At 39.7% G+C, this 22,609-nt stretch overlaps 2 protein-coding genes across 5 annotated transcripts in view; both read left to right on the top strand.

Annotated features, from left to right (window-relative positions):
* Nucleotides 1–3,309, top strand: part of rassf7a (Ras association domain family member 7a) — a 36,775-nt gene extending 33,466 nt beyond the window's left edge. For both annotated transcript variants that reach the window (XM_066669767.1, XM_066669768.1), the window contains exons 4-6: nt 151–325; nt 539–625; nt 3,051–3,309. In XM_066669767.1, the coding sequence (XP_066525864.1) occupies nt 151–325; nt 539–625; nt 3,051–3,082 (294 nt within the window). In that variant the 3' untranslated portion in view covers nt 3,083–3,309. The remainder of the gene's footprint in view (nt 1–150; nt 326–538; nt 626–3,050) is intronic.
* A 7,522-nt stretch (nt 3,310–10,831) lies between these two features.
* On the top strand, nt 10,832–21,346 carry LOC136695417 (PHD and RING finger domain-containing protein 1-like). 3 transcript variants are annotated; one of them, XM_066669483.1, is made up of 14 exons: nt 10,832–10,966; nt 14,281–14,418; nt 14,496–14,594; nt 14,781–14,962; nt 15,106–15,189; nt 15,354–15,487; nt 15,746–15,837; nt 16,577–16,725; nt 17,220–17,352; nt 17,531–17,637; nt 17,828–17,970; nt 18,459–18,584; nt 18,899–19,056; nt 19,336–21,346. In XM_066669483.1, exons 2-14 carry the CDS (start codon nt 14,328–14,330, stop codon nt 21,252–21,254), a joined length of 3,417 nt encoding a protein of 1,138 aa, XP_066525580.1. In that variant the 5' UTR covers nt 10,832–10,966; nt 14,281–14,327; the 3' UTR covers nt 21,255–21,346. The 3 variants fall into 3 exon arrangements, with proteins under 3 accessions (XP_066525580.1, XP_066525581.1, XP_066525579.1); XM_066669484.1 differs by having other exon boundaries at nt 18,896–19,056; nt 19,384–21,346; XM_066669482.1 differs by having other exon boundaries at nt 18,896–19,056.
* Nucleotides 21,347–22,609: the final 1,263 nt, after the last annotated feature.

Raw genomic sequence — 22,609 nt, 5'->3', positions numbered from 1 at the left:
GTTTTAACGTAGGCTCCAACGTAGAGTCCTTAACGTGTACTGAAAAATTATTCCAAAGCTTTGAAACTCTATATATTCAGATGCTCATGAAGGCTTTATTTAACTGTATCAATCATTTATTGTGTTCTCCTGTTTTTCGTATGTTTCTAGGCTAAGCAGGAGGAGCTGGAGGAGCTAAATAAAGAGCTGAGACAGTGTAACCTGCAGCAGTTTATTCAGCAGACTGGAGCCCTCCCAGCCAACTCCTCTTCCCGCACAGACCTCCACCAGCAACTGGACCAGCTGGAGTTGGCTCAGCTTCTGCAGAGCAGATCCATAGACAATGGTATGGTGTACATTCACATACACAAATATGGAAAGTTATATCAGTCATATGTAAACACAGCCTTAGCTTAGATGAAAGAAATTCATTGTACCCAAGTAATATGCTGATTTACCTAGTGACACTGTTTCTCTGTTATGTTCTGGCGCTATAATACGCTTTCTTACCCATCCAGCAATGTCCTTCAAAGTCAGTAAAGTGTTATTTTATCCACAGATTCCCCACCTCGCCCCACGGCGAAGCAGTTTCTGGGGCATCCCCGCAACCTGCAGCACCCGCTGGTGTCCAGCCTGAACCCTGAGGGTGTGTATGTGTGACAGCCTGCTGCAGCCCTGCCTGCTCATCCGACCTGCCCTCCCACCCCCACCTCCCCCCACACTCTCTCAAACAAACAAGCCCAGCTGCAGCAGCTCTCTCTGGGTGGAGGTCCCTGCATGGTGCCCCCTCCTTAACCACCTTCCTCTAATAAAGCTTGTATCTGTGTGTCTGCACTGATGCTTCATTTGAGTGGCACCACACAAGGCCTTCACACAAGACATGTCCCAGTCTGAGAGGCAGGGGAGGGATTTCAGTTTTCATGTTCAGTGATGAATAGGTGCCACCTGTGTATTAACATTAGCTTTTAATTACATTCGAAATGGACCGTGCTACAAGGAATCTTCAGTCTTCCCGAAATGCCTGTTCGGGAATTAGGTTCAGTTTATTTACAAAACAGTGATGCCTTTTTGTTCTTGTGTACTGAGGAAAAAGTGGCAGTGTTTGGTAAATAAATTAAAGATCACTTTGAAGCTTTGTGTAGTTTTCTCATGGAAGAGTGCACACTGGATGCCAATGAGCTGCTTCATCATTTCTAGCTTAAAGTAAACGTTAACTCTGTGAACTCTGGGAAAAACGTCACGAAGCTCCAATTTCTGTTTACAGTATCATTGTTTGCAAACTGAAGAATTAAAATCTTTTACTGTAGATGGTTCCAGAAGGGATGAGGGTGCTTTCTGGTTGCTGAGGCATCTGTGAGGTGTCTGTAAGGAACTGCTTTCGTTGTTTATATACAGTACAAGCTCTAGAGCATGTAGATTGCACAAATCCAGTTTTTGACATTTAACTAGCCTTTTTTTTTCCCTTGAAATCTCTGGTGTGATGCTCATTGTTGTGAAAGGCCTTGGCTGGTGTCCATCATGTGAATTTTGAACTTTATATCCTTCTCAACACTTTAGTTTAAAGGACTGAGAGCCAGATCTGTACATCTTCAAAAGCTACACATAAGAATGTAGTGGTGCATTACAGTACTCGTACTACTGTAGTAAATCTTATTACTGTGTAATACTGTGTGACACTGAGTACACAGAACGCAAATAGTTAGGCAACAGTCCAAACCTTATGTGGTGCTTGTGAAGCTATTATTCTGGCTCTGATTTCAGAATAACAAGCTAAAGTGTTCACTCTCCTGTCCTTGAATATTTATTTTTGTAATGATTTGCTCTGTCTCTCACCTTTTTAAGCCTTTTCTCTTGTTTTGCTGAACTTTCTGCTGCTGGTTTGGTGCCTCTGAGTGCATTTACAGTTCAGACCCTGTGTTGTGTGTTTTTTTTTTTTCCTTTTGTGTGATAACAAGACGACTACTTTATTACAGTGACTGTACTTGTCTCTTTAATGGCTTGTTTATCAACAGAACATGATAAAGAATGATCACCACGATATGGCACTCCTATTATTGCATGTCGTGTACAGTTTGTACAGACAAACAGGAGAATGAATTGAGCAGTATGTCCCAGAGACAATGATCCAAATAGTGGAATGATTGTATTAGACCAAGTCATCCTTTGCTGCACATTCACACTTTTGTCTAACGATTTTGAAATAGTCCCTTGCTGCTGGGTCAGTGTATGTTAAGGATGACTCCACCACTGTTCTTAATACATTAGCTTGTAATTCATATATATAATTATATTTTCATTCATGTTCTTCTAATAGTATGTTCACTTGAAGGCAGTGAAATGACGGTTATATACTTGTGTTCTATTTTTTAATTTTGCCTTTAATGGCTTCTGCTGTGCCTGAAGTCTGGCCCACCCCTCGGCTGTCCAGACAGTAATCTCAAGGGAGGGACACGCCAGTAGAAACTGGTAGAGTGGACCCATCAAAGCTGAACAGTTGTCTAAATACTCCTATCAAAGCCACTGTGGAAAGCTCTAAAACATGGAAAGCCAACAGTTGTTGTGGTTAAAATGGACGTCATCATTGAGCATCATTTTAAAAGTACATTAGGTGTCATTAAAAAAAAAGTAATCCAGCATTTTTAACTTGATTTATATCCGCTGCATCTGCATTACATGGGGGGAAGAAATAGGGCTGAAAATAAGACTTGACATCTACCCTTTGGCGGTGTCTTGGGTGTTTTCTGAGTTAAACATTCCTGTTCTTTTGTGCTGGGAAATGACTGTTCAAGGAAAACAACTTCCTTAAACAGATTTGATAGAGGTATTGCAGTACATGGCAAATAATGAAATACATGGGGCTCGTAATATGCCTTATTTAATTTTTTTTTTTAACCTGCCTTCCCTTTGGGCTTGAGGGTGGTCTCTTCCTCAGCTGGTTTTCTCTCTGCCATGGGACAAACTGGGGGAGCTTTGCCAGTGCATGGGTTATATTTTTGTATGTCCTCTGGGTGACGTTTCAGAATGAAACATTGAAAGCATCACTCCATGTCATATTTTTGTGTGTCTTACAGTCCTGACATCCAGGGAGTCGTCTTGGAGATAAAAAGTGGACAGCAGGGCCAAGGATCTCTTATTACATCTTTAATGTTAACCACCTATTGTTTCAATGAACCCACTCTATGACGTAACCACATATATTGTTTGTATATACAAGTATATATTGACATTTTGTTACACTACAAAACATGTAAACATGTATTTACTGTAAGATATTACCAGAAAGTTATATCTAGAGAACTATTACTTTTGTTTATGTATTTAAGTATAATAAAGACTGCACATTGTGTTTTAGATAATCTTGGCTTGGACTGTGAGTCTATCGTTATTGAATGTGCTTTTATTTTGTCACTGAAAAATGTGAATTAGCATCAGTGTTATGATCTCAACATGTGCCATAATATGGGGCACAGATATAAAAAGCTTTCCCCTAATGGTAAAGGAAGCACCACATCCTGTTCATCTGAATGATTTATAGCATTTGCTATGAGCTTTGGAAACATACAGAATATTACAAGCTTCCACCACATGGCTGATCACGAGTCTCAAAAAATATAAAAAAATAATGACATTTTAAATGTCATTACAATCACCACCATATGACGTGTAGGCTGTCTTTGTTTAACGTACTACAGTAACCAGCAGCGTTTGTCTGTGCAGCAAGAATTTCAGTGAAACAATTTTCACTTTTCTTTTTGCCATTCAGCTTTTGCAACCACAGATAAAAAGGCCGAGGCCTTGAAGAACATACCACTCTTTCGAAATCACTGTGATTCTACAACAAGCAACGTTACCGTAAAGAGAGCTATGTTGTATTATCCCACCTGATAAACGATATACATTGTGTCTGAGCCATTCTGGATTGGCTAGGCTTGTTTTGATATTAAGATTAATTAAGTGAAATTGGATTAGAGTGATAAGATCAGGGAACTGTCTGGTGTAGCTAGAGGAAGCTAAGCCCAAATCCCAACAGCTTTGAGGGCCCTAGTACCTATCAGTCCTGTCTGCCAAGCCTCTGTACGACAAACACTACTCACAGTGTCTTCTGCGGGACACGTGCTACAACAGAGATGTATACAGAGCAAAGGAGGAGTGGTAGGACACATGGAATAGTAAATGAATACTGGAGTGACCGACAACAGTGAAGCATTATACATTAAGATCCACATTAATGCTCCAGCGTGTTTGGTCAAATGTAGCACGTGGACCAAAGCTATTCAGGATATAAAAATCTGTGCCGGTTGTATACACTTTGCTCTAACTATGTCATGTGATGACACACATCACACAGGAAGATTTAAATGAAAGACAAGTGTTAGAATCAGTGTGAGCCACAGAGTTTTTTTTTTTTTTTTTACACTCAATGTAAGTGTATTTTATATAGATTTAATACACTTAAAAACGTGTATCTCCCAAAAACGAGTGAGTATCTTTACAGGAGAAGGAAAATACCTTCATTTTCAATGGAAGTGAATATAAAAACATTTTATTCCAATTAATTTTGGAGCATTTCTATTGGTTCATTAATCATGGAATGAACCATGAACAATGTGAAGAACATCTGCTGTGTTCAAATTATGTATTAAACTAACTTGGAAACAAATATGGGACTTTCTGCATATTTTAGTGTAATTTTATGTATTTACTGAGTAAAATTAAACATATAATACGATGTAACTTATGTACAAGTGACATTTTATACAGCATGTGTACCCAATGTTGGATTAAAGAAAAGCAGTAGAGGATTCCTAACTAAAAACTCAATATTTCATGGGGAAAACCCAAACATTTGCATACATTTGTGTATTATTCAAGACCGTCTATATTATAATTCCAAAAAGAAAGGAAATAATTATAAAACACAAGTTTCATTTTGAGATTTTAATGATCACTGTTGTTAAAGACAGCACCGTTACAGTACACTGGTGTTTATCTGATAGGATCACCGGTCCAGTCCACTGTAAGATGACTGCACAGAGTTGAAGAGTTCACAGGGATGAAGGAGGGGTTATGTTCACAAGAGCAACAAGAAAAAAAAATCAAACAAGTGAGTGTAAGAGAGACAGTAAACAAAAGATGGAGATGTTAGTCACCTTTCCAGAAGTGTTGGCCCCCACCCGAGGGAGACGTATGGCTGTGTATGGATGAAGCGCGTTCCTGTGACATGTGGCACGTAGGCTCTTCTACAGTTAATGTAATGGAGAGGGAGCACAGGCTTGAGAGCGCTTTAAGCTCAGTCTCTCGTCTTTCTCTCTCTCTCTCTCCCATGTCCAGGGCTAAACTCTAGAGGCTCGTCCAAAAGCTGGTTAGCCGCTGTCACACGCACAGTGGAATGGAGAAGAGGCGCAATGTGCGTTAGTCAGTGGCTTACCTGCTTTCAGAAAATCTCTCACAGACACAAACGCGCCATTAAACACGCTATAGGAGACAATAGAAGAAAGTGCGTATCAGGAGGACTCATAAAACAGACAAACAAACAACAAACAAACCCCCAAACCACACACATCCGACCTTCACTCTCATTAACACTCTGCCAATGGACTGACTTTACATTTCATACTCACAGACAGTTATAAACATTTTGGATTTTATTATTTTTTAAACCCGTGTTGGGCCATAAAAATTGAAAATGACATATTTTAAACATTCCAGTGTCAATAAAATCCCAGTTTCATCTTCAGTAATAGATTTAATCGAAGTGTCTCAAAACGAGGCCACTAACGTTACAAAGGGCCAACATATCTGTGGTGAAATATTTAGTACACCTCTATTTATAGCAGAGCACTGGAAAATAATCCTAAGACTGAGAGAAAAAAATATTAAAACACATCATACATCCAATAAACAAGATAACTTATTTTAACAATTATGAAATGGTGTCTACTGATACGTTAATAATAAAGAACGTTAATATTTACACCAGGAGCCACGGTTACTCACCACACAAGTTTTATTAATTTTCCATCAGATGGCATCACGAAAGAAGAGAGTGAGGAATCCAGAAGATCAAGGGAGCTAGGGCTGGAGAAACCGATGAAGAAAAGTTGTCCGAGTGTAGGAATTAAGTGAATAAAGTAAAAATAGTGAGATGGTAAAGAGCAGTGCAGAAGTTCAGTTCACTTGCGCTTACCCCAACCCTGCCCACTCCTCTGCGCTTGCAACCTGACCTGATTATTCAAATGACGCTTTAGTGGCGTTCAAGCTCAACCAATAATATGCTTTCATTTGCGAGGAGCCCCCGCCCCCGCTACTAGACTGTCCAATCAGAGGGTGCGTGGGGCGGGCGGTGCCTCAGCAGTGCGTTAGGTGGCCTGAGTGTGAGTTATAGTAGGGGTGCGGTGCGTTCGGTTCTGCACGTCTTACTTTAGGACTGAACCATTTCTCACGCGTCTGTTTTACGCTTCCGCCGACTTTACCCCATATTTACAACAAAGTTCACTGTCCTTTGACATTTAACGGCCTGCCTGTGATAAAGAGTCACCTGGGAGAAGCAGGCTCGATGTTTTGTGAGTTTAACGCAAAGAGACCCCACCCGCGCCGAGAGGAATTGGTTGCTCTCGGTTCACTTGTGTACCGTGTTGCCATGAAGCTGGTGTAGATGTGCACGTAGCAAGGATGCAGCAGGATGGTGGAGGCAATAGAGAGAAGGAGAAAAGAGGGAGCGAGACAGAAAGGAGAGTGTGCGGTAGAGGAAGAGAGACAGGAGAGAGATGGCGCGAAGAAGCCATTTTCAAAACGTGTGTGTGTGTGTGAAGAAACCCGTGCTCTCACAAATAAACAGTTACATAAACAGCCAAGTGTGCCACACATTATTGGTGAACATGTGTGATATTTAAAACACTAAACAGGTACACGGACTAGATTTTATTAGAATAGTCAATAAATAATATGACATAGGAAAAATAAACAGATTAGATCAGATTCAGGAGATCCAACCAAACGAATGTGTAAATATAATTATATATCATTTACAGACTACTGGCCAATTTTAAGGAAAGAGTAGTTTTCTGGATATAAATGAAATATACATTAAATATAAATGAAACTGGATGTTAAATGTAAAAAAAATGGATAAAACACAAGTGAATATACAAATATGACAATAAAGAAACAAGCAGAAAATGGATAAATGAATTTATTCATTCATTTCCTGTAACCACTTCATTTTTCAGGGTCATGTTCAGGAAGCCTAGCTTGGTGCATGGAATGAACACACCCTGTATGGGCACCAGTACATCACAGCTTCACACACTCACAACTAAGAACACTTGAATGACCAATCCACCTAAGATCATGTGTTATTTGATTGTGGAAAGTAGCCAGAGCACTTTGAGAAAACCCATGCAGACAAGAGAACACACCAAACCTTTCAGAAACAGTGACCCAAGGCAGAGATGCAACCCACAACGCACATCCATGAAGCTCTGTGACAGCAGCACTGTTGCTCCACTGTGCCTCACAAAATAACATTGAGCTCAGTAAAAAAATATCTTACATCTTAAAACATCTTAAATATAAACAATAGAATTATGAAAATTCACAATTTATATAAAATCCCTAATTTAATATTAATTCTATTAATATTTTGGTGTGTTAAATTTCTGCATTTCTTCCCTTTTACTCACTGTACTTGATGGGCGTGACAAAACTGACATGTGATCAGGATGATTAATCCTATAATGTAGGCAGACTTTACGTGCACAACTGCAGGAATTGCTTTGGGGGTGGCTCTCGTGTACGGTTTCTCTTTCTCTCTCTCTCTCTCTCTCTCTCTCTCTCTCTCTCTCTCTCGCTCACTCGCTCCCTCCCCCTCCCATATGTTGCCTTATTTCACAATGCTAATAAATGACTGTAAGAATAATTCATTATCCAAAAAGAAGGAAAAGATCAACAAGAGTAAAAAAAAAAAAAAAAAAAAAAAAAATCAGCACTACAGGCACACCAAAAGTATAGTTTTAAAATACAAGAGGAAAAAGAAAAGGAAACAAAGAGAAAGTAATCCTCACAGCCATGTATATGCTACGTGAAGTCAGAAGAGCACATCATTAGAATCCCATGGCAGCTGCAGCTGCACGCAATCTCCACATCCTCTCTCTGCTCCTAACCATTTATACTTTAATGCAAATCATATGTAACACAAACTGATGATTAAACACATGACTTATTTGTCATACTAAAAGCAAACATCCATACTACTATGAGTGGTCATTGAAGTATATCAAAAATCCTAAATTCAACTTGGCTATCAACTTGGCTCTTCATAAACTGTGTCTAACATCTTGTAGTGGAACTCAGCTGACTATCTCCATCTGATTGCTCCAACAGCTTTAAGTTGAACATGTTCTTATGTGGTGGCATGGTGAAGCAACCTAGCTCCACAGTTCTGAGGAAGTGGCTCAAACGCTGCCTTGAATAACTGATGATATAGACTTTGGTGTGTTTTCTTTGTGTCTGTGTGGGTTTCCTCCTGCTGCTCTGGTTACATCCCACAATCCAAAAACTATCACACTGCAAATGATGTTCAGGAGTGGTAGAGATCAAGGACAAATTGTTTGATGTATTACTCCAAATTCCCTAGATCTCAGTCTGATCCAGCATCCATGGGTTGTGCTGAAAAAGTCCATCTAGCAACTTGCAGGACTTAAAGGATCTGCTACTAATGTCTCCCTAATGTACTACTATACTAATGTATGCCAGATACCATAGGATACCCTGAAAGATCCTGTGGATTCTATGCATCAACTTTGAAAAGCTGTTCTGGTGACACAACTGGGACTTACATAACGTTAGACAGGTGGTTTTAATATTATAGTTTGATGTATATGTTTTATAGGAGCCCCAGAGCAGAATTTGTTGAACTCCTAAGACTAAAAGGGTTTAAAAAAAAAAAAGGAATTCAAAAGGCTGAGATGTTGACAGTTAAGCAATTTTATAAATGGATTGAGTGACCTACAAATATCAGAGAAGCCTAGATCCTAAAACTAGTACTTTGCTGATTGTGCTATCTTTCTGGTGGAAATAAACGTTTGGGATTGTGGGTGATGAGGGAGGGAGCATGTCCATGTTAAAGAAGAATTCAAAGAGAGTTCAATCAGAACTCAGATGGAAAGTATAAAACAAAATACATTAAAAACTTCTGAGGAGAGAGTGCTGCCTCCAATTTTCCTGTAGGTTGATAGGATTTAACCAGATACCATCTAGTCCCAACCCCACTTTTCTTATAATTACACCACAGCTGCTCCCAAAGGTGACATGGAAAACTTAAATAAGAGGCCACAAGTTGAGCAATTCAGAGAGAACAAAAAATTCAAAAGCAGAACTTCAAAATCAATGTTGTGACTATACAAACCTCCATTGAAGCACTGACTCTTCGCTTTGTGTGCCAGCGCTCCATGCGTCACAAGCGAGCTTGATTCATATCTCTCTCCTTTAATTCAGATACAGATCAGCACTGTGAGCCATGCCTCCACAAATGTAGCCAGCCTGTGTGTGTGTGTATGTAAAGACATCTGACGTGGTCCAAAAACGTCCACCAAATCCGACCTGACAGCTTTGACTTTTGAATTAATATTTGAGGCTTTATAGAGCGACTCGCAGCAGCAGAAAGACTGCTTCACTCAGTCATGTCTTATGTAGTGCACGTTTGTCATTTTAAAAGAGAATAATATGTACTTATTCATGTACATCTCTAAGATGAAAAATGTAATTCTACTGCATTTTATTCACCTACATTCCTCAGTATGCTGAGGTCGTAAATGAGCTTCATCTGTTGTTTCCCCTGAAGGTGTGAACACAGGTAAACAGAACTGAGGAATGCTGATGGTTGATTACCAAGATCATGAGTAGCATTAGCTGAACATGGAAAAGAAGAAGAAAAAGTACATCACAAAGTTCGAGTATTTGCTCTAAAAACACCCTCGTTCTGTACAAGATGGTGGTGTCTCCAAAAATTACTTTTGAAGCACATTGTCACAGGGCAATATAATATTAGTTAAATAAAACTTTAATTAATTCCTCACAGTTGTTGCATGATCACATATATGTATTATTTAAATTCATTCATTATCTGTAATCGCTTATCCAGTTCAGAGTTGCGGTGGGTCCAGAGCTTACCTGGAATCAGTGGGCCCAAGGCAGGAATACACCCTGGAGGGGGCACCAGTCCTTCACAGGGCAACACACACACACACACACACATTCACAATTTTGAGCCAATCCACCTACCAACGTGTGTTTTTGGACTGTGGGAGGAAACCGGAGCACCCGGAGGAAACCCACACAGACACAGGGAGAACACACCAACTCCTCACAGACAATCACCTGGAGAGGGAATCGATCCCTGGAGCTGTGTGACTGCGACACTACCTTTATTATTTAAATTGAGAAATACATTTTAATTTAAATAAAGATACTCATAAATCATTCAAATCTCAATGTATATTAAATTTCAAAAGAAGTGTATCAAACTGCAACTATAAGTGAAACTATTGGATATCAATCTTCTTTTTGAGCACAATTTTTCAGATATGGGAAACTGAAATACCATTTTGCTTATTACATGTTCGTTTTATTTCATATGCTTCTACATTCTACACTAAGTCTGTGTCAAAATACTTGTGAAAATGCAAACCCTGCCGATTGCACTTCATTTCCATAGACTTCTCCATCTGTCAATCATCATCTCGGGGCGGGGCCAGACGGGGTTCGGTGTATGTTTGGGGAGCGGGGAGGGGTCACTGTTACGTTGTCACTGTTCGGTGTTACTGTAGTCTGGTTACTGCGGCTTGTGACGGCTGAGTTCTGTTCACGACACAAAGCATAGAATGTTCCCAGAGATTCTGAGGGTGATCTGCCTGAAGACAGAAAAGTTGGGCACCAAAGTTAGACTGACTTTACTGTACACACTGCTGGCACCTGCCGACTCCAGCAGGTAGGAGCATTTGATTCCAGGCTCTTCGGTGTTCATGGCCATATTTTGGAATGAGTTAGGCGTATTATACAGTGTCGGACAAAGTTGTCGTTCGCCTCTGCGCTTTGAGTGATTTCCGTCGCTTTCTGTAGCCGGTGGCGTCTATCACTCAAAGCGCCGAAACGGCGCGGAACTTGAAAACACAAAGTACACTGCCGACCGGGGTAATGTGCAGTTAACCCCCTCTCACATGTTCACTCTGTGCCTGATACAGAGCTTAAAACAGCAGTGCTGCTGACAGCGGCACTCTCATCAACTTCCAGCCGAGCTCGTCTAGAAGAGTTAAAATTAGCTCGAGTGGGGGACAGCAGGGAGAGAGAGTGAGAGAGAGAGAGAGAGAGGGGGGGGGGGGGTCTTCTCCACAGTTTAAGAAACAAATATCAACAGTAAACGGCTCCTGGATAGCGGTGTACACAACGTGGTCCTCTCTAAAGCTGTTATTTAATCATAATGTGACCTGGGGGCTCCTAATGCGAGCTGGGTTGTGCTCGTTTTTGTTTGTAACTTGGTTATCTTTGCTGTCACTTCCATTTGCTTGGTCAGCTTCACTGAAGCTATAGTTAGATTCTGACTCGAATTTTCTGCTCCACCTTAAATGGTGCAGGAGGTCCATTCTGTCTCCTTGGGTTACTAAGTTCTAAAAGGTATTGCGTTAAGGTGGAATTGATTAAGGAGACAAATCCAGCTTCATGGCAAACACAAGATAGCCCTATGCGATTTTACAAAGTACAGGTGCTGGTCATAAAATTAGAATATCATGAAAAAACAAATTCAGTAATTCATACAAAAAGTGAAACTTGTATATTACACTCATTCATTACACACAGACTCATTTCAAGTGTTTATTTCTTTTAATTTGATGATTACAATTGACGAATAATGAAAACGCCAAATTCAGTATCTCAGAAAATTAGAATATTACTTAAGACCAGTACAAAAAAGGAATTTTAGGAATGCTGGCCAACTGAAAAGTGTGAATATGTACAGCACTCATTACATAGTTAGGGCTCCTTTTGCCTGAAATACTGCTGAAATGCTGCGTGGCATGGAGTCGATCAGTCTGTGGCACTGCTCAGGTGTTATGAGAGCCCAGGTTGCTCTGATAATGGCCTTCAGCTCTTCTGCATTGTTGTGTCTGGTGTATTGCATCTTCCTCTTCACAATAGCCCACAGATTTTCTATGGGGTTAAGGTCAGGCGAGTTTGCTGGCCAAATAAGAACAGGGATACCATGGTCCTTAAATCAGGTACTGGTAGTTTAGTCAATGAAAATGAAATCTGCATCTCCATGAAGTTGGTCAGCAGCAGGAAGCATGAAGTGCTCTAAAATTTCCTGGTAGATGGCTGCTTTGACCTTGGACCTCAGAAAACACTGTGGACCAACACCAGCAGATGACATGGCACCCCAAACCATCACTGACTGTGGTATCTTTACACTGGATCTCAAGCAACATGGATTCTGTGCCTCTCCTCTCTTCCTCCAGACTCTGGGACCTTGATTTCCAAAGGAAATGCAAAACTTACTTTCATCAGAGAACATAACTTTGGACCACTCAGCAGCAGTCCAGTCCTTTTTGTCTTTAGCCCAGGGGCGAGATGCTTCTGATGCTGTCTCTTGTTCAAGAGTGGCTTTACACAAGGAATGCGACAGCTGAAACCCATGTCTTGAATACGTCTGTGCGTGGTGGTTCTTGACTCACTGACTCCAGCTGCAGTCCAGTCCTTGTGAATCTCCCCCACATTCCACACAATTCACAATCCTCTCCAGTGCGGTTATCCCTACTGCTTGTACACTTTTTTCGACCACATCTTTTCCTTCCCTTCACCTCTCTATTAGTGTGCTTGGACACAGAGCTCTATGAACAGCCAACCTCTTTACAATGACCTCTTTTGTCTTGCCCTGCTTGTGTAAGGTGTAAATGGTCACCTTTTGGACAACTGTCAAGTCAGCAGTCTTCCCCATGATTAAAGGCCTTTGCAGGCATTTTGAGTTAATTAGCTGATTAGAGTGTGGCACCAGGTGTCTTAAATATTCAACCTTTTTCACAATATTCAAATTTTCTGAGATACATCATTTGGAGTTTTCATTAATTGTCAGTTATAATCATCAAATTAAAAGAAATAAACACTTGAAATATATCAGTCTGTGTGTAATGAATGAGTATAATATACAAGTTTCACTTTCTGAACGAAATTACTGAAATAAATCAACTTTTTTTTTAATAAATCCACCAATTTTTCATAATAATCTAATTTTATGACCAGCACATGTATGTGTTTATGATTATCAGTAGCTTGAACAACAACATGTGGGTGTTACAAACTGTAGAAATTTAAAGGAACACTACATAATATTGTAACCTTAAATTTACAGCTTCAAAATCATGGTGATACTCCACTGACCTGTAATATGGAGAACAAACTCTGTCCTTGCTACAGGGGGAGGCCCAGGAGCAATAAACCTCAGTCTTACCTAGTGTTCCTTTAAGTCTGAATTTCATGTCATAACCGCTTAACACCACCACTGTACGGAAACTGGAGCCAATAAACTTCTCTGAAGTGAGTAGTTTCACATTAAAACATTTAGTATGATAGCCTACACCCCACACTACATTTAATGTGTGTTTTAATCCACACTTAGTCAATATACAACTTAGTGAATGCCCATGGTATCTAGCCCTGATAGGACCAATATCAGAAGAAAATAGAGAAACAGCTCTCTAGACAAAAAAAAAAATCTGATTTTATTCTGTAACAAATTTAATGATCGTCTGAAGTAACAAACTCTTGTGTGATGTGGATTTTTTCGCTGTGTGCTGTGTTTGCGCAGTCACTGTAATTTTAGAGGTGCCATTTCTAAATAAATACAAAAGTGATTGTAACCTATATATTGAAAGCTATAAACAGTGCTGTACAAACCTCAGTTAATGGGAATTCACACTGTAAATATTAACCACATAGAAAATATAGTTTAAGTCCTATCTAATTTGAACTTTTTAAAAAAAGTTTAAAGTGCTCGGTTACGAATGTGTTACAAGAATTTACAGATGATCCGATACTTTAACCGACTCTTGGACAAAGTGACTGCTTTTTTTTGGAATGAAATGCTATTGTGACTATAGTTCTTGAAATCTATCAGTACTCTACTTAAACAAAATACCAGAGTCTTGATGCATCAACTTCACAATTCCAGTTCAGACAATGCAGTCCAGCTCACATCAGTTGCTCATTGCTCCGTATTCTATTTTGATGGTGTTTTCTTTTTCTGAAACATAGAGGTCAGACAAACATTGCTAATGCTGTTGAGATTCTGATGTTCAGCCATGGATGATGAAGACAGTGAGGATGAGCGGATGAATAGAAAGCCTTATGGAAAAGGCAAGAGACCTGCCACACTTGTTATCTCGCTTAAAGGTCAGTTTATATGTTCAGTGTTTTTTGAGATGTGCAGAGTTATATCATTCCCTGATCCTGTTTATTACACTATGCAGAAGACAATTCAGAAACCAGTGAAGACTCAGAGGAAGGAGAAACTGACAGTCAAAGCGACATAAGTGAAGATGATACCTCAGTGGATGAAGAATACCAAGGTGGGGAGGACACTATCAGGGTTGTGAATGTAAGAAATTTGTTCTTTAGATTGCGGTAAAAAGGCAGTCACTGCAGATTAATTTACGTACACACTGGGCAGCCAGGTTGACAGGTTAAATGTGGAAGATGTAGTAACAAATAATTGCACCTCATTATTCTCCTCTGATACTGTGTTTGCCTGACAGATGAGGATGCTGACATGAAGGGAGCAGTAGGGAGCATGTCCACTGATTTCTCTGGTATGACCTCTGTTGAGGAATCAGAGAAATGCCCCATCTGTCTCAACACATTTCATGGGCAGCCAGTGGCTACGCCTGAGAACTGTGGCCACTACTTCTGTGTTGACTGTATTTTGGAATGGTCCAAGGTGAGCATAGCAGGGCATTGAACTTGACTTAAAGGATTCCAGTGTAGGACTAGTCCAAATTTAACTACCCCCCCCCCCAGGTGCTGGATGTATTTTTAATTATGCTAATGTTTTAATTATGCTCAATTTTCTGTTCTCAATAGAATCTCAATTCCTGTCCTTTGGACCGAATAGTCTTCAATAAAATCCTAATGCGAAAATACATAGGAGGAGAAGTCCTGAAAGCGGTATGTGGCTTACTATCAGTTACTACGTGTATTTCATTTTCTAAAGAGATTGCGTTCGGTGCAGCATTGTCGTCATTAAAAGGAACATTTTGGGTGCCGTGGGGTTTCTAGTGATCTGTGCCATTTTTGAATAGACTGAGTGTTGATGGTGTTTGTCTGTGTAGATAACGGTTGAGGACAGAGTTCCTGTTGAGGAGGAGTATCTGATAAACATGGAACTGGAGCTGACCTGCTGTGAGGTGTGCGGGGGGCTGGACAGAGAAGACCGCTTGCTGTTGTGTGATGGCTGTGACGCTGGGTAAGGAGTTCATTCCAAAATCTTTGCGCTTTTTTGTCTAATATTCCAAAGTAGTGTCAGAAAAAGATCATTTGTGGTAGTCTTCAGACCTATCATTGTGTTTTTTGGGAAATTGTTGCTTAAGCTAAATTATTCAGCTAAAATATTGCACATCACATGCAGCTGGAATTTTCTACTGGAATTCATTATAAATTGCAGTTAATTTAATGAGCCAAAGTGAGTGAAACAGATTTATTGACTCTCTCTCTTACTTTAAAGGTACCATATGGAGTGCTTAACACCCCCTTTGGATTCTGTGCCTGTTGAGGAGTGGTTTTGTCCACGATGCTCACCAGACAACCACAACACAAGTAATGAATCAGAGACTGCCAACAGCAGCAAACATTCCCCCAGAATTCACTATTGATAGTGATAACCTGGTTAACATGTAGAAAACAGGAGGCAGTTGGGGATATAAAAATCAGATGCTAATAAATGTTCAACTAGTTATTATAATCTATAATATATTCTCATTTATTTAATGACCATCAAACATTTTCTTATTTTTTTTTACCTGACAGTTTACAGTTTCTTACCTGAAATTGCACGTCTTTTTTTTTTTTTTTTTTCAGAAAACAGTGGCTAAATTTTTCCATTTTTCTTTAAAGAGGAAAAAAAATTAAGTTTAATTTTTCTGTTATGCATTAGACATTTCATAGATATTTTTAGATCCTATTTAGCTTGTGATAAAAGGGCTTTTTGATCAAATTGCAAGACTTTGAAAACAGCAACTCTGTTTTTGTTGACAGTGTAAGTGTACTGAGCAGAAACAAATGTTATATTTTTTTCGTAGTATATACATACATACAAAAAATATATGCTTTCTTTCTTTTGTGGATAATTTGTCTGACGAAAGGAGCTGTTTAACACATGCAAACCTAAAGCAAGACAAGGCAAGTTTATTTCTAGAGCACCTTTCATACACAAGGGCAATTAAAAGTGCTTTACAAAGTCAAAAGTAAAAAGCAGTAAAAAGAACCCTAAATAAAGTATATTTCTAATTGTCTATTTTTTTGCACATCCACCAAGAGTTTATCTGTGTGTTTTCAGGGAGTGAGCAGTCAAGTGAAGATGAGGACAATATTCTTCCAACCACCAGTCACTCTGTACTGGGCAGCTCCAGGCTCACCAGAGCCATTGCACGCACTCAGCACAGCGAGAGGGTCCGCTCCAACGTCAACAGACAACGCATCACACAGGTTTGCATGATGCTTTTGCCTGGCTTACCTAACATACTTTAGGCATTATTTTATGAGAACAGTGCTTGGAATTTTATTTATTTTTATCTAACCGTCATAATTTACAGATCCTCTGTTAGCAGTTAAAGTAAAAACTTTGATGTTTTTGAGAGACTCTTCAGTGGTTTGTTACGAATGTGATATGTTCATCCCAATGGTTCATTTTGGACCTTTTGGAATCACTGAGGTTATAAACTAAACAAAGCTTTTGGAGTTAACCTTAATGAGAGAAACCTTTTCTGCCCCAAACAAGTTGCTTGTCAAATGATATAGTTTGGATATTCAGTTGATTACTAAGCTTAACTCTGTTGAATTGCCTTATTTTGATCAATTATGTGAATAATGTTTTTTTTTAAGTTGAAGATAACACTGATTTGTTGATTTGCTGAAAATGCAGTGTATCTACATGAGTTATTTCGATATGTTTGTAAAGTATGATTCCTGTTGTATGCCAGTTAACTCCCAGTTACCTCATGGAATCCACACGGCTGGACCAGACCATTAACACGGATGTGGATGCATTCAGCACGGCTGAGTACTTGAGAGGCTTTTTTCAAAATGTTCTGTCCTGCAACAGACGTTTTAGAGGTATGTGCTACTTATGAGATTTAGTAAAGTAGTACTGCTGGCTCTGTTTGTATCCAGAATCTGTGTTTTGATTTAATTTAATGAATTTAATGCCAGCTAACATTCTTACCATGATAATGTTTCAGTGTGTTTACTGTGTCCTCTTACCCTCGATATGTGAAATCATTTTTGCATGCAGCTCAAACAAGGAGAAAAGAACAATTATTAAGGAAAATGAAGGCTTCAAGGAAACGGGCGGAAAGATGGAAATGGAAAGTTATGAGAAGGAAATCATGGAGAAAAAGCGTATGTAATGGCCTGTTACACACAAACCAGAGTAGCTTCTATAGTTATCTATAACAATTGTCAATTATTTGTCCTACAAACATATCATTATGTCTCTTGCTTCTGTGAAAATATTCATAACTTTGTATATCACACTGAAACAGAAGTTGTTATATGATGTTGTAATATGATAAACTGTTCCTTTCTGAAGGTGCCGAAACCTGTTCACAGCTCTTCTATCCGCTCTGCGTACCGTCCATCAGAGCAATCTCTTGGCAGGACGAGAGCAGATATTGGGGCAACCTTCCACTCCATTGGTGGAGACAGCTATGATCTTGACCCTTTTGATAATGAGTAAGTTTATAACATAGCATTGTAATAACTAGTGACAGTAAGCCAAGATTTGCTCCTGTTTCAAGGTCTTTCTCTTAATTATTCTTGTTGCCAGTTTATGCAGTTCTGCATCATTCTTCATTTTGTGGAACTGTTCTGCTGTGAAGAGTTAGTGTTTAATGCTTAATTATATGCAGTTTGTATAGAGTGGGCAAGATGGTAAAATGACAAAATTACAGTATTGCATTACAGTTCAAGAAGTGGTACATTTAAAATGAATTCTGTTCATGAAAATGAAGATTTGTAATCATTTCACATGCTCCCCTGCATTAAATCTAGTTCTTTAAGTAATGAGACAATTTATTCTTTGCTCAGAACAACAGTTGGGGTCATAATGTGGCTAAATCTATCAAAATATTTATACATTTTTTCATATTGCTCACCCATTGTTTGTACGCATCCTCAGGCTGTGCGGTTACCAGTCTAAAGTGTAGATTTCTGTTTTTCAGGGATGAACAGATGCAGCAGGCACCAGGTCCGTCCTGTTTGCTGGAAGATGAGCGCCGGGGTTTGTCGCGCTCTGCTTTGCGCTCACACCAGCCTGTTGCCAGACCTATAACTGCTGGCTTGCCCAGGTGAACCCCAGTTGTGTCTAGTTTATCTAAAGCAGTGCTGTATTCTACCTCATGGTCAATGAGAATTGTATTTTTTTTTCTTTTTTATTAGCTATAATGTGTTTAATTCACGTATAGAATGTAATACCTGTGTTCAAATTTGCTAAACTGTAGTATGATATTTGACAAAAGCATTAACAGAACATGAAAGTTTAGAGCATACTCTGCATGGCAGGTGCTTGCCCGATTATGTGAATAGGAAATCTGTTGTGCAGATGTCTTTAATGTATATCATTGATTGACGTCTCTGATTGATGTGTGTGGCTGCATAGCAGGCGAGCACATAGTATCCCTCAGGTGGAGGTGGCAGCTGAGGCTGCCCCAGTGACAGACCTGCTGGGCAGCATCCTCACTGGCCAGAACAGGCTGATGCACATGGACAGTTCTAATGTGGTCATCAAAAGAGATGGCTCCCTCATGGATGCTAAACCCGGTAAGCTCTCTCTGGTGATGGTATGATTACAGTCTAATTCCTGATGCATATCTCAGGGTTGTTTGGTTGGATGTCACTTTTGTTCACTGTTGTGGCCTACAATCAGTTTGTAGTTACACTGTCAGACTAGGACAAGTGACATAAAGCATCACATGTAAAAACTACCCCTTTTTTAAAGCCACTAAAGATTTTTAAGCCCCATTTAATTTGTGTGTCTGCTGTGCAGTTGATGTGTTAATATTTTATCTAATTTCTTTCTTTTAATTTTTTTTATTTCAGTGGGTTTACCTTTACCGAGGAGTAGCATCTCAGGTGTCTCCACTTCAGGAGAAACAGGCAGCACACTGTCCACAGGCACAGGTTTCGCTCAGTCTAACAGATCACCTACACCCTCCTCCTCCTCATCTTCCTCCTCCTCGCACACCTCCAGTATTTTAAAGAGTCCTTCATCATCACATACTTCTCCACATCCCTGTACTTACCCCTTAACGTCTATACCCCCCTCTCCACCCACTTCTTTGACAGCTCCGTCTGTCCATGGACAGTCACGCTTGCAAACACCACTGTCCCACAGACCTGTGCCCTCACACAGTGTTGAAACTGAACACAGTCAGAGGGGCACTCGTGGGTTTAGAGGCCAACCCCCTACAGCAGTCCAACATGGAGCTTTTGAGTCTCGCAAAGGGGAGAGAAGAGATACCTCCCAACAGCCCCCTGTAAAAAAGCCTCCTCTTAAGCCAGTATGGGAGGATCTCTCTGGATTGCCAAAAATACCAAAAATTAAAAGGGAAAGCAGTTCTGCAGTACACCGTAGTGGTGGAAGAAGTAGCAACAACTTAACAGCATCTTCCATGACATTTGAGAGCCAGAGACAAAGACTGGACAGAACCAGACCTTCATCCTCTTTTTCCAGTTCTTTCTCTGCATCTTCATCATCATCCAGTGAATCATCAAATCAAAGCCAGTCATCACCTTCGGCTATTAGCTTCCATATTAGTGCCAATGGAAAACCACGGCATGCTCAACAGTATTCTGCAGCTGAGCCAAATTTGCCTGCAAAAAAAGAGGAATCTGCAAAGAGAACCCAGAAAGACAAGCTTGTGCTGCTCTTGCCCCATTCCAAGGCTAAAAAATCATCTGAAAAAAATGAGGTTTACGATCCTTTTTATCCAACAAGGTCAGATTCTTCAGAAAGTGAACCTGAGGATAACAATCCTGAGATCAATGCCCAAAGCACTGCATCCACACTGCTTCCCATTACAACAGAACCCAAGGACTTGGGTCCATTGGTGAACGAAGAAAGTGGAGAGCCAACTTCTTTCAAGGATGACCCATGGCCTGTAGCGACCGAACATATGCAGATGCAGTCTGAGAGTCATGCCTCTGTTGCAGCTTACAGTGGAAGCCCCCCACTCAGTGATGCTGCGAGCATTGGCGCTCCTGAAAGCCCATGTGTCCAAGCGTTCTGTCTCTCCAGGTCAAGCTCAACTTCTAGTCATCATAGTGACAACAAGGTCAAGACAGAGGTGAAGACTGAACCAGAAGATGAGCCTGAGTTCAAGTCTGAGCCTGAGGACCTAAAAGGCCATGGCGCCTATGATGAAGTGCCATCAGTAGCAAGCTGCTCTTATGTAAGCCACATGAGTAAGGAGAAAGAAGTCCTTTCCCCATTCCCCCAGCCCAAGGAAGAAGGGAGCCTTTTGGAGTCTGCTTCCCAAAGCCCACGCTCCAAGAGCTTTCATATGAAATGCTCTCATAAAAAGAAACATTCAGGGTCAGAAGACAGAAGACGCTCACGCTCCAGATCTCCAATCCACAGGCATTCTCGCTCAAGATCTAAAGAGAAAAGGTGCTCCTGGTCAAGATCTAAAGAAAAAGGGCGATCTTGTTCAAGATTTAATGACTGGAGCCGATCTAAAGGCAGTAGGAAATCTCACTCAAGATCTAGAGTTAAATGGCGTTCTCGCTCCAGATCTAAAGACAGAAGGTGGTCTCGAGAAAAATGTCATTCTCGCTCCAGGTCTAAAGACACAAGGCAATGTTATTCAAGATATGAAGAAAAAAGACAATCTTGTTTCAAATTCAGTGACAGACAACGTCATCATTCACGGTCTAAAGGCAGGAGACAATCTCGTTCAAGATCTCAAGAAAAACTGTGTCCTCGCTCTAGATCTCATGAAAAAAGTTCATATTGTTGAAGATCTGGAGAAAAAATGTGTTCTTGCTTGAGATCTAAAAAGCAATGGCACATTTATGTGACAGGATCCAGAAGAGAGAGACAAGTGAAACAGAAGACCACTTAAGCATAATAAAAAAAATAAATAAAAAATAAAAAAACAATCCACTGTTAACTTCTGGAAATTTTGTGTTTGGCTGCACTTCACAAGTTTGCACAGAAATAAAAATGTAAAAATCTTACAAATTAGTTAATGAATACAAAATATACCTAAAATATTTGGTTTGCACTATACGTTATATGGCTCAACCCAAACCCCAGTTACTGCCAGGCACTACTACAGACACTGAAGAAACAACCAGCAGAGGGCGTGTTACCTGGCCTGCCTGGGTTAAGACTGTCATGATACATTTTCTTATTGCCACAAGACCTTTGGTAACACTTTACAATAAGAGTACATAAATTAACAGTACTTAAGACAGTATTAATTAATAAGACAGTAATAAGCATTACTAAACGATTAAGTAAAGTCAAAATCATTAAGTAATAACAAAAAGGAGAACTAGCATTATTTCAGGATTTTATAAATTCCTAAAGAAATGATAATGCTAGTTCTTGTTTTTTATACTTAATTAATAATTAATTGTGACTTTACCTAACTATCTAACGGGGCTTATTACTTGTCTAAAGTACCGCTAATTTATGTACCCTTGTTGTAAAATGTTACCACAACTTTTGTTATAGGAAGAGCCAGTTGTAATTGTTCAATTCAAATGTATATTGGTGGGTATGTAAAATGTTCTTTTAGCTAAGTCCCAAATATAAATATTTATTTTTGCCTGTCCTCATGGACGTGTTATCACTGAAATATATTTAAAATGCATTTTGAAATCTAATGGTATGTTTCATTAAAATATTGCATCAGTATCCATGGGTTGCAGCTAACATGAAAGAGTTGAGTTCCCCATATTGGGGATATGTTCATTATTCAAACACATAACTGAAATAAAAATTGATATTCAGATTGTTTTATGGTTTCTGTCAACACTTTTAGCTTCATTTAGATGTTAAAAGAAATGTAAGGATCTCTGACCCATTTATTCATGTCACGTTTGTAAACACATCAGCTGTGGAGAAAGTATGAGACAAAAGAATACGCAGAAATGCATTATAGTCAGATGTGCTAATGATTTCCTATTAGATTCTATGGTAAAAATGCTAATCTGGCTAACCGATTGTTATAGTCTTTTTCTTCTCGTTATGCTACATTGTTACATCTTTTATGAGCTTGATGCAAAGAGGCAGTGGGTCTGCACTTCCGAGTTTTGTAAGACCCTCCTCAGTTCAGGGTCACGGTGGGTCCGAAGCCTACTGTGC

Source organism: Hoplias malabaricus, chromosome 4, assembly GCF_029633855.1.
Source record: "Hoplias malabaricus isolate fHopMal1 chromosome 4, fHopMal1.hap1, whole genome shotgun sequence".
NCBI classification, from domain to species: Eukaryota; Metazoa; Chordata; class Actinopteri; order Characiformes; family Erythrinidae; genus Hoplias; species Hoplias malabaricus.
This window is presented reverse-complemented; position numbering and strand designations above follow the sequence as displayed.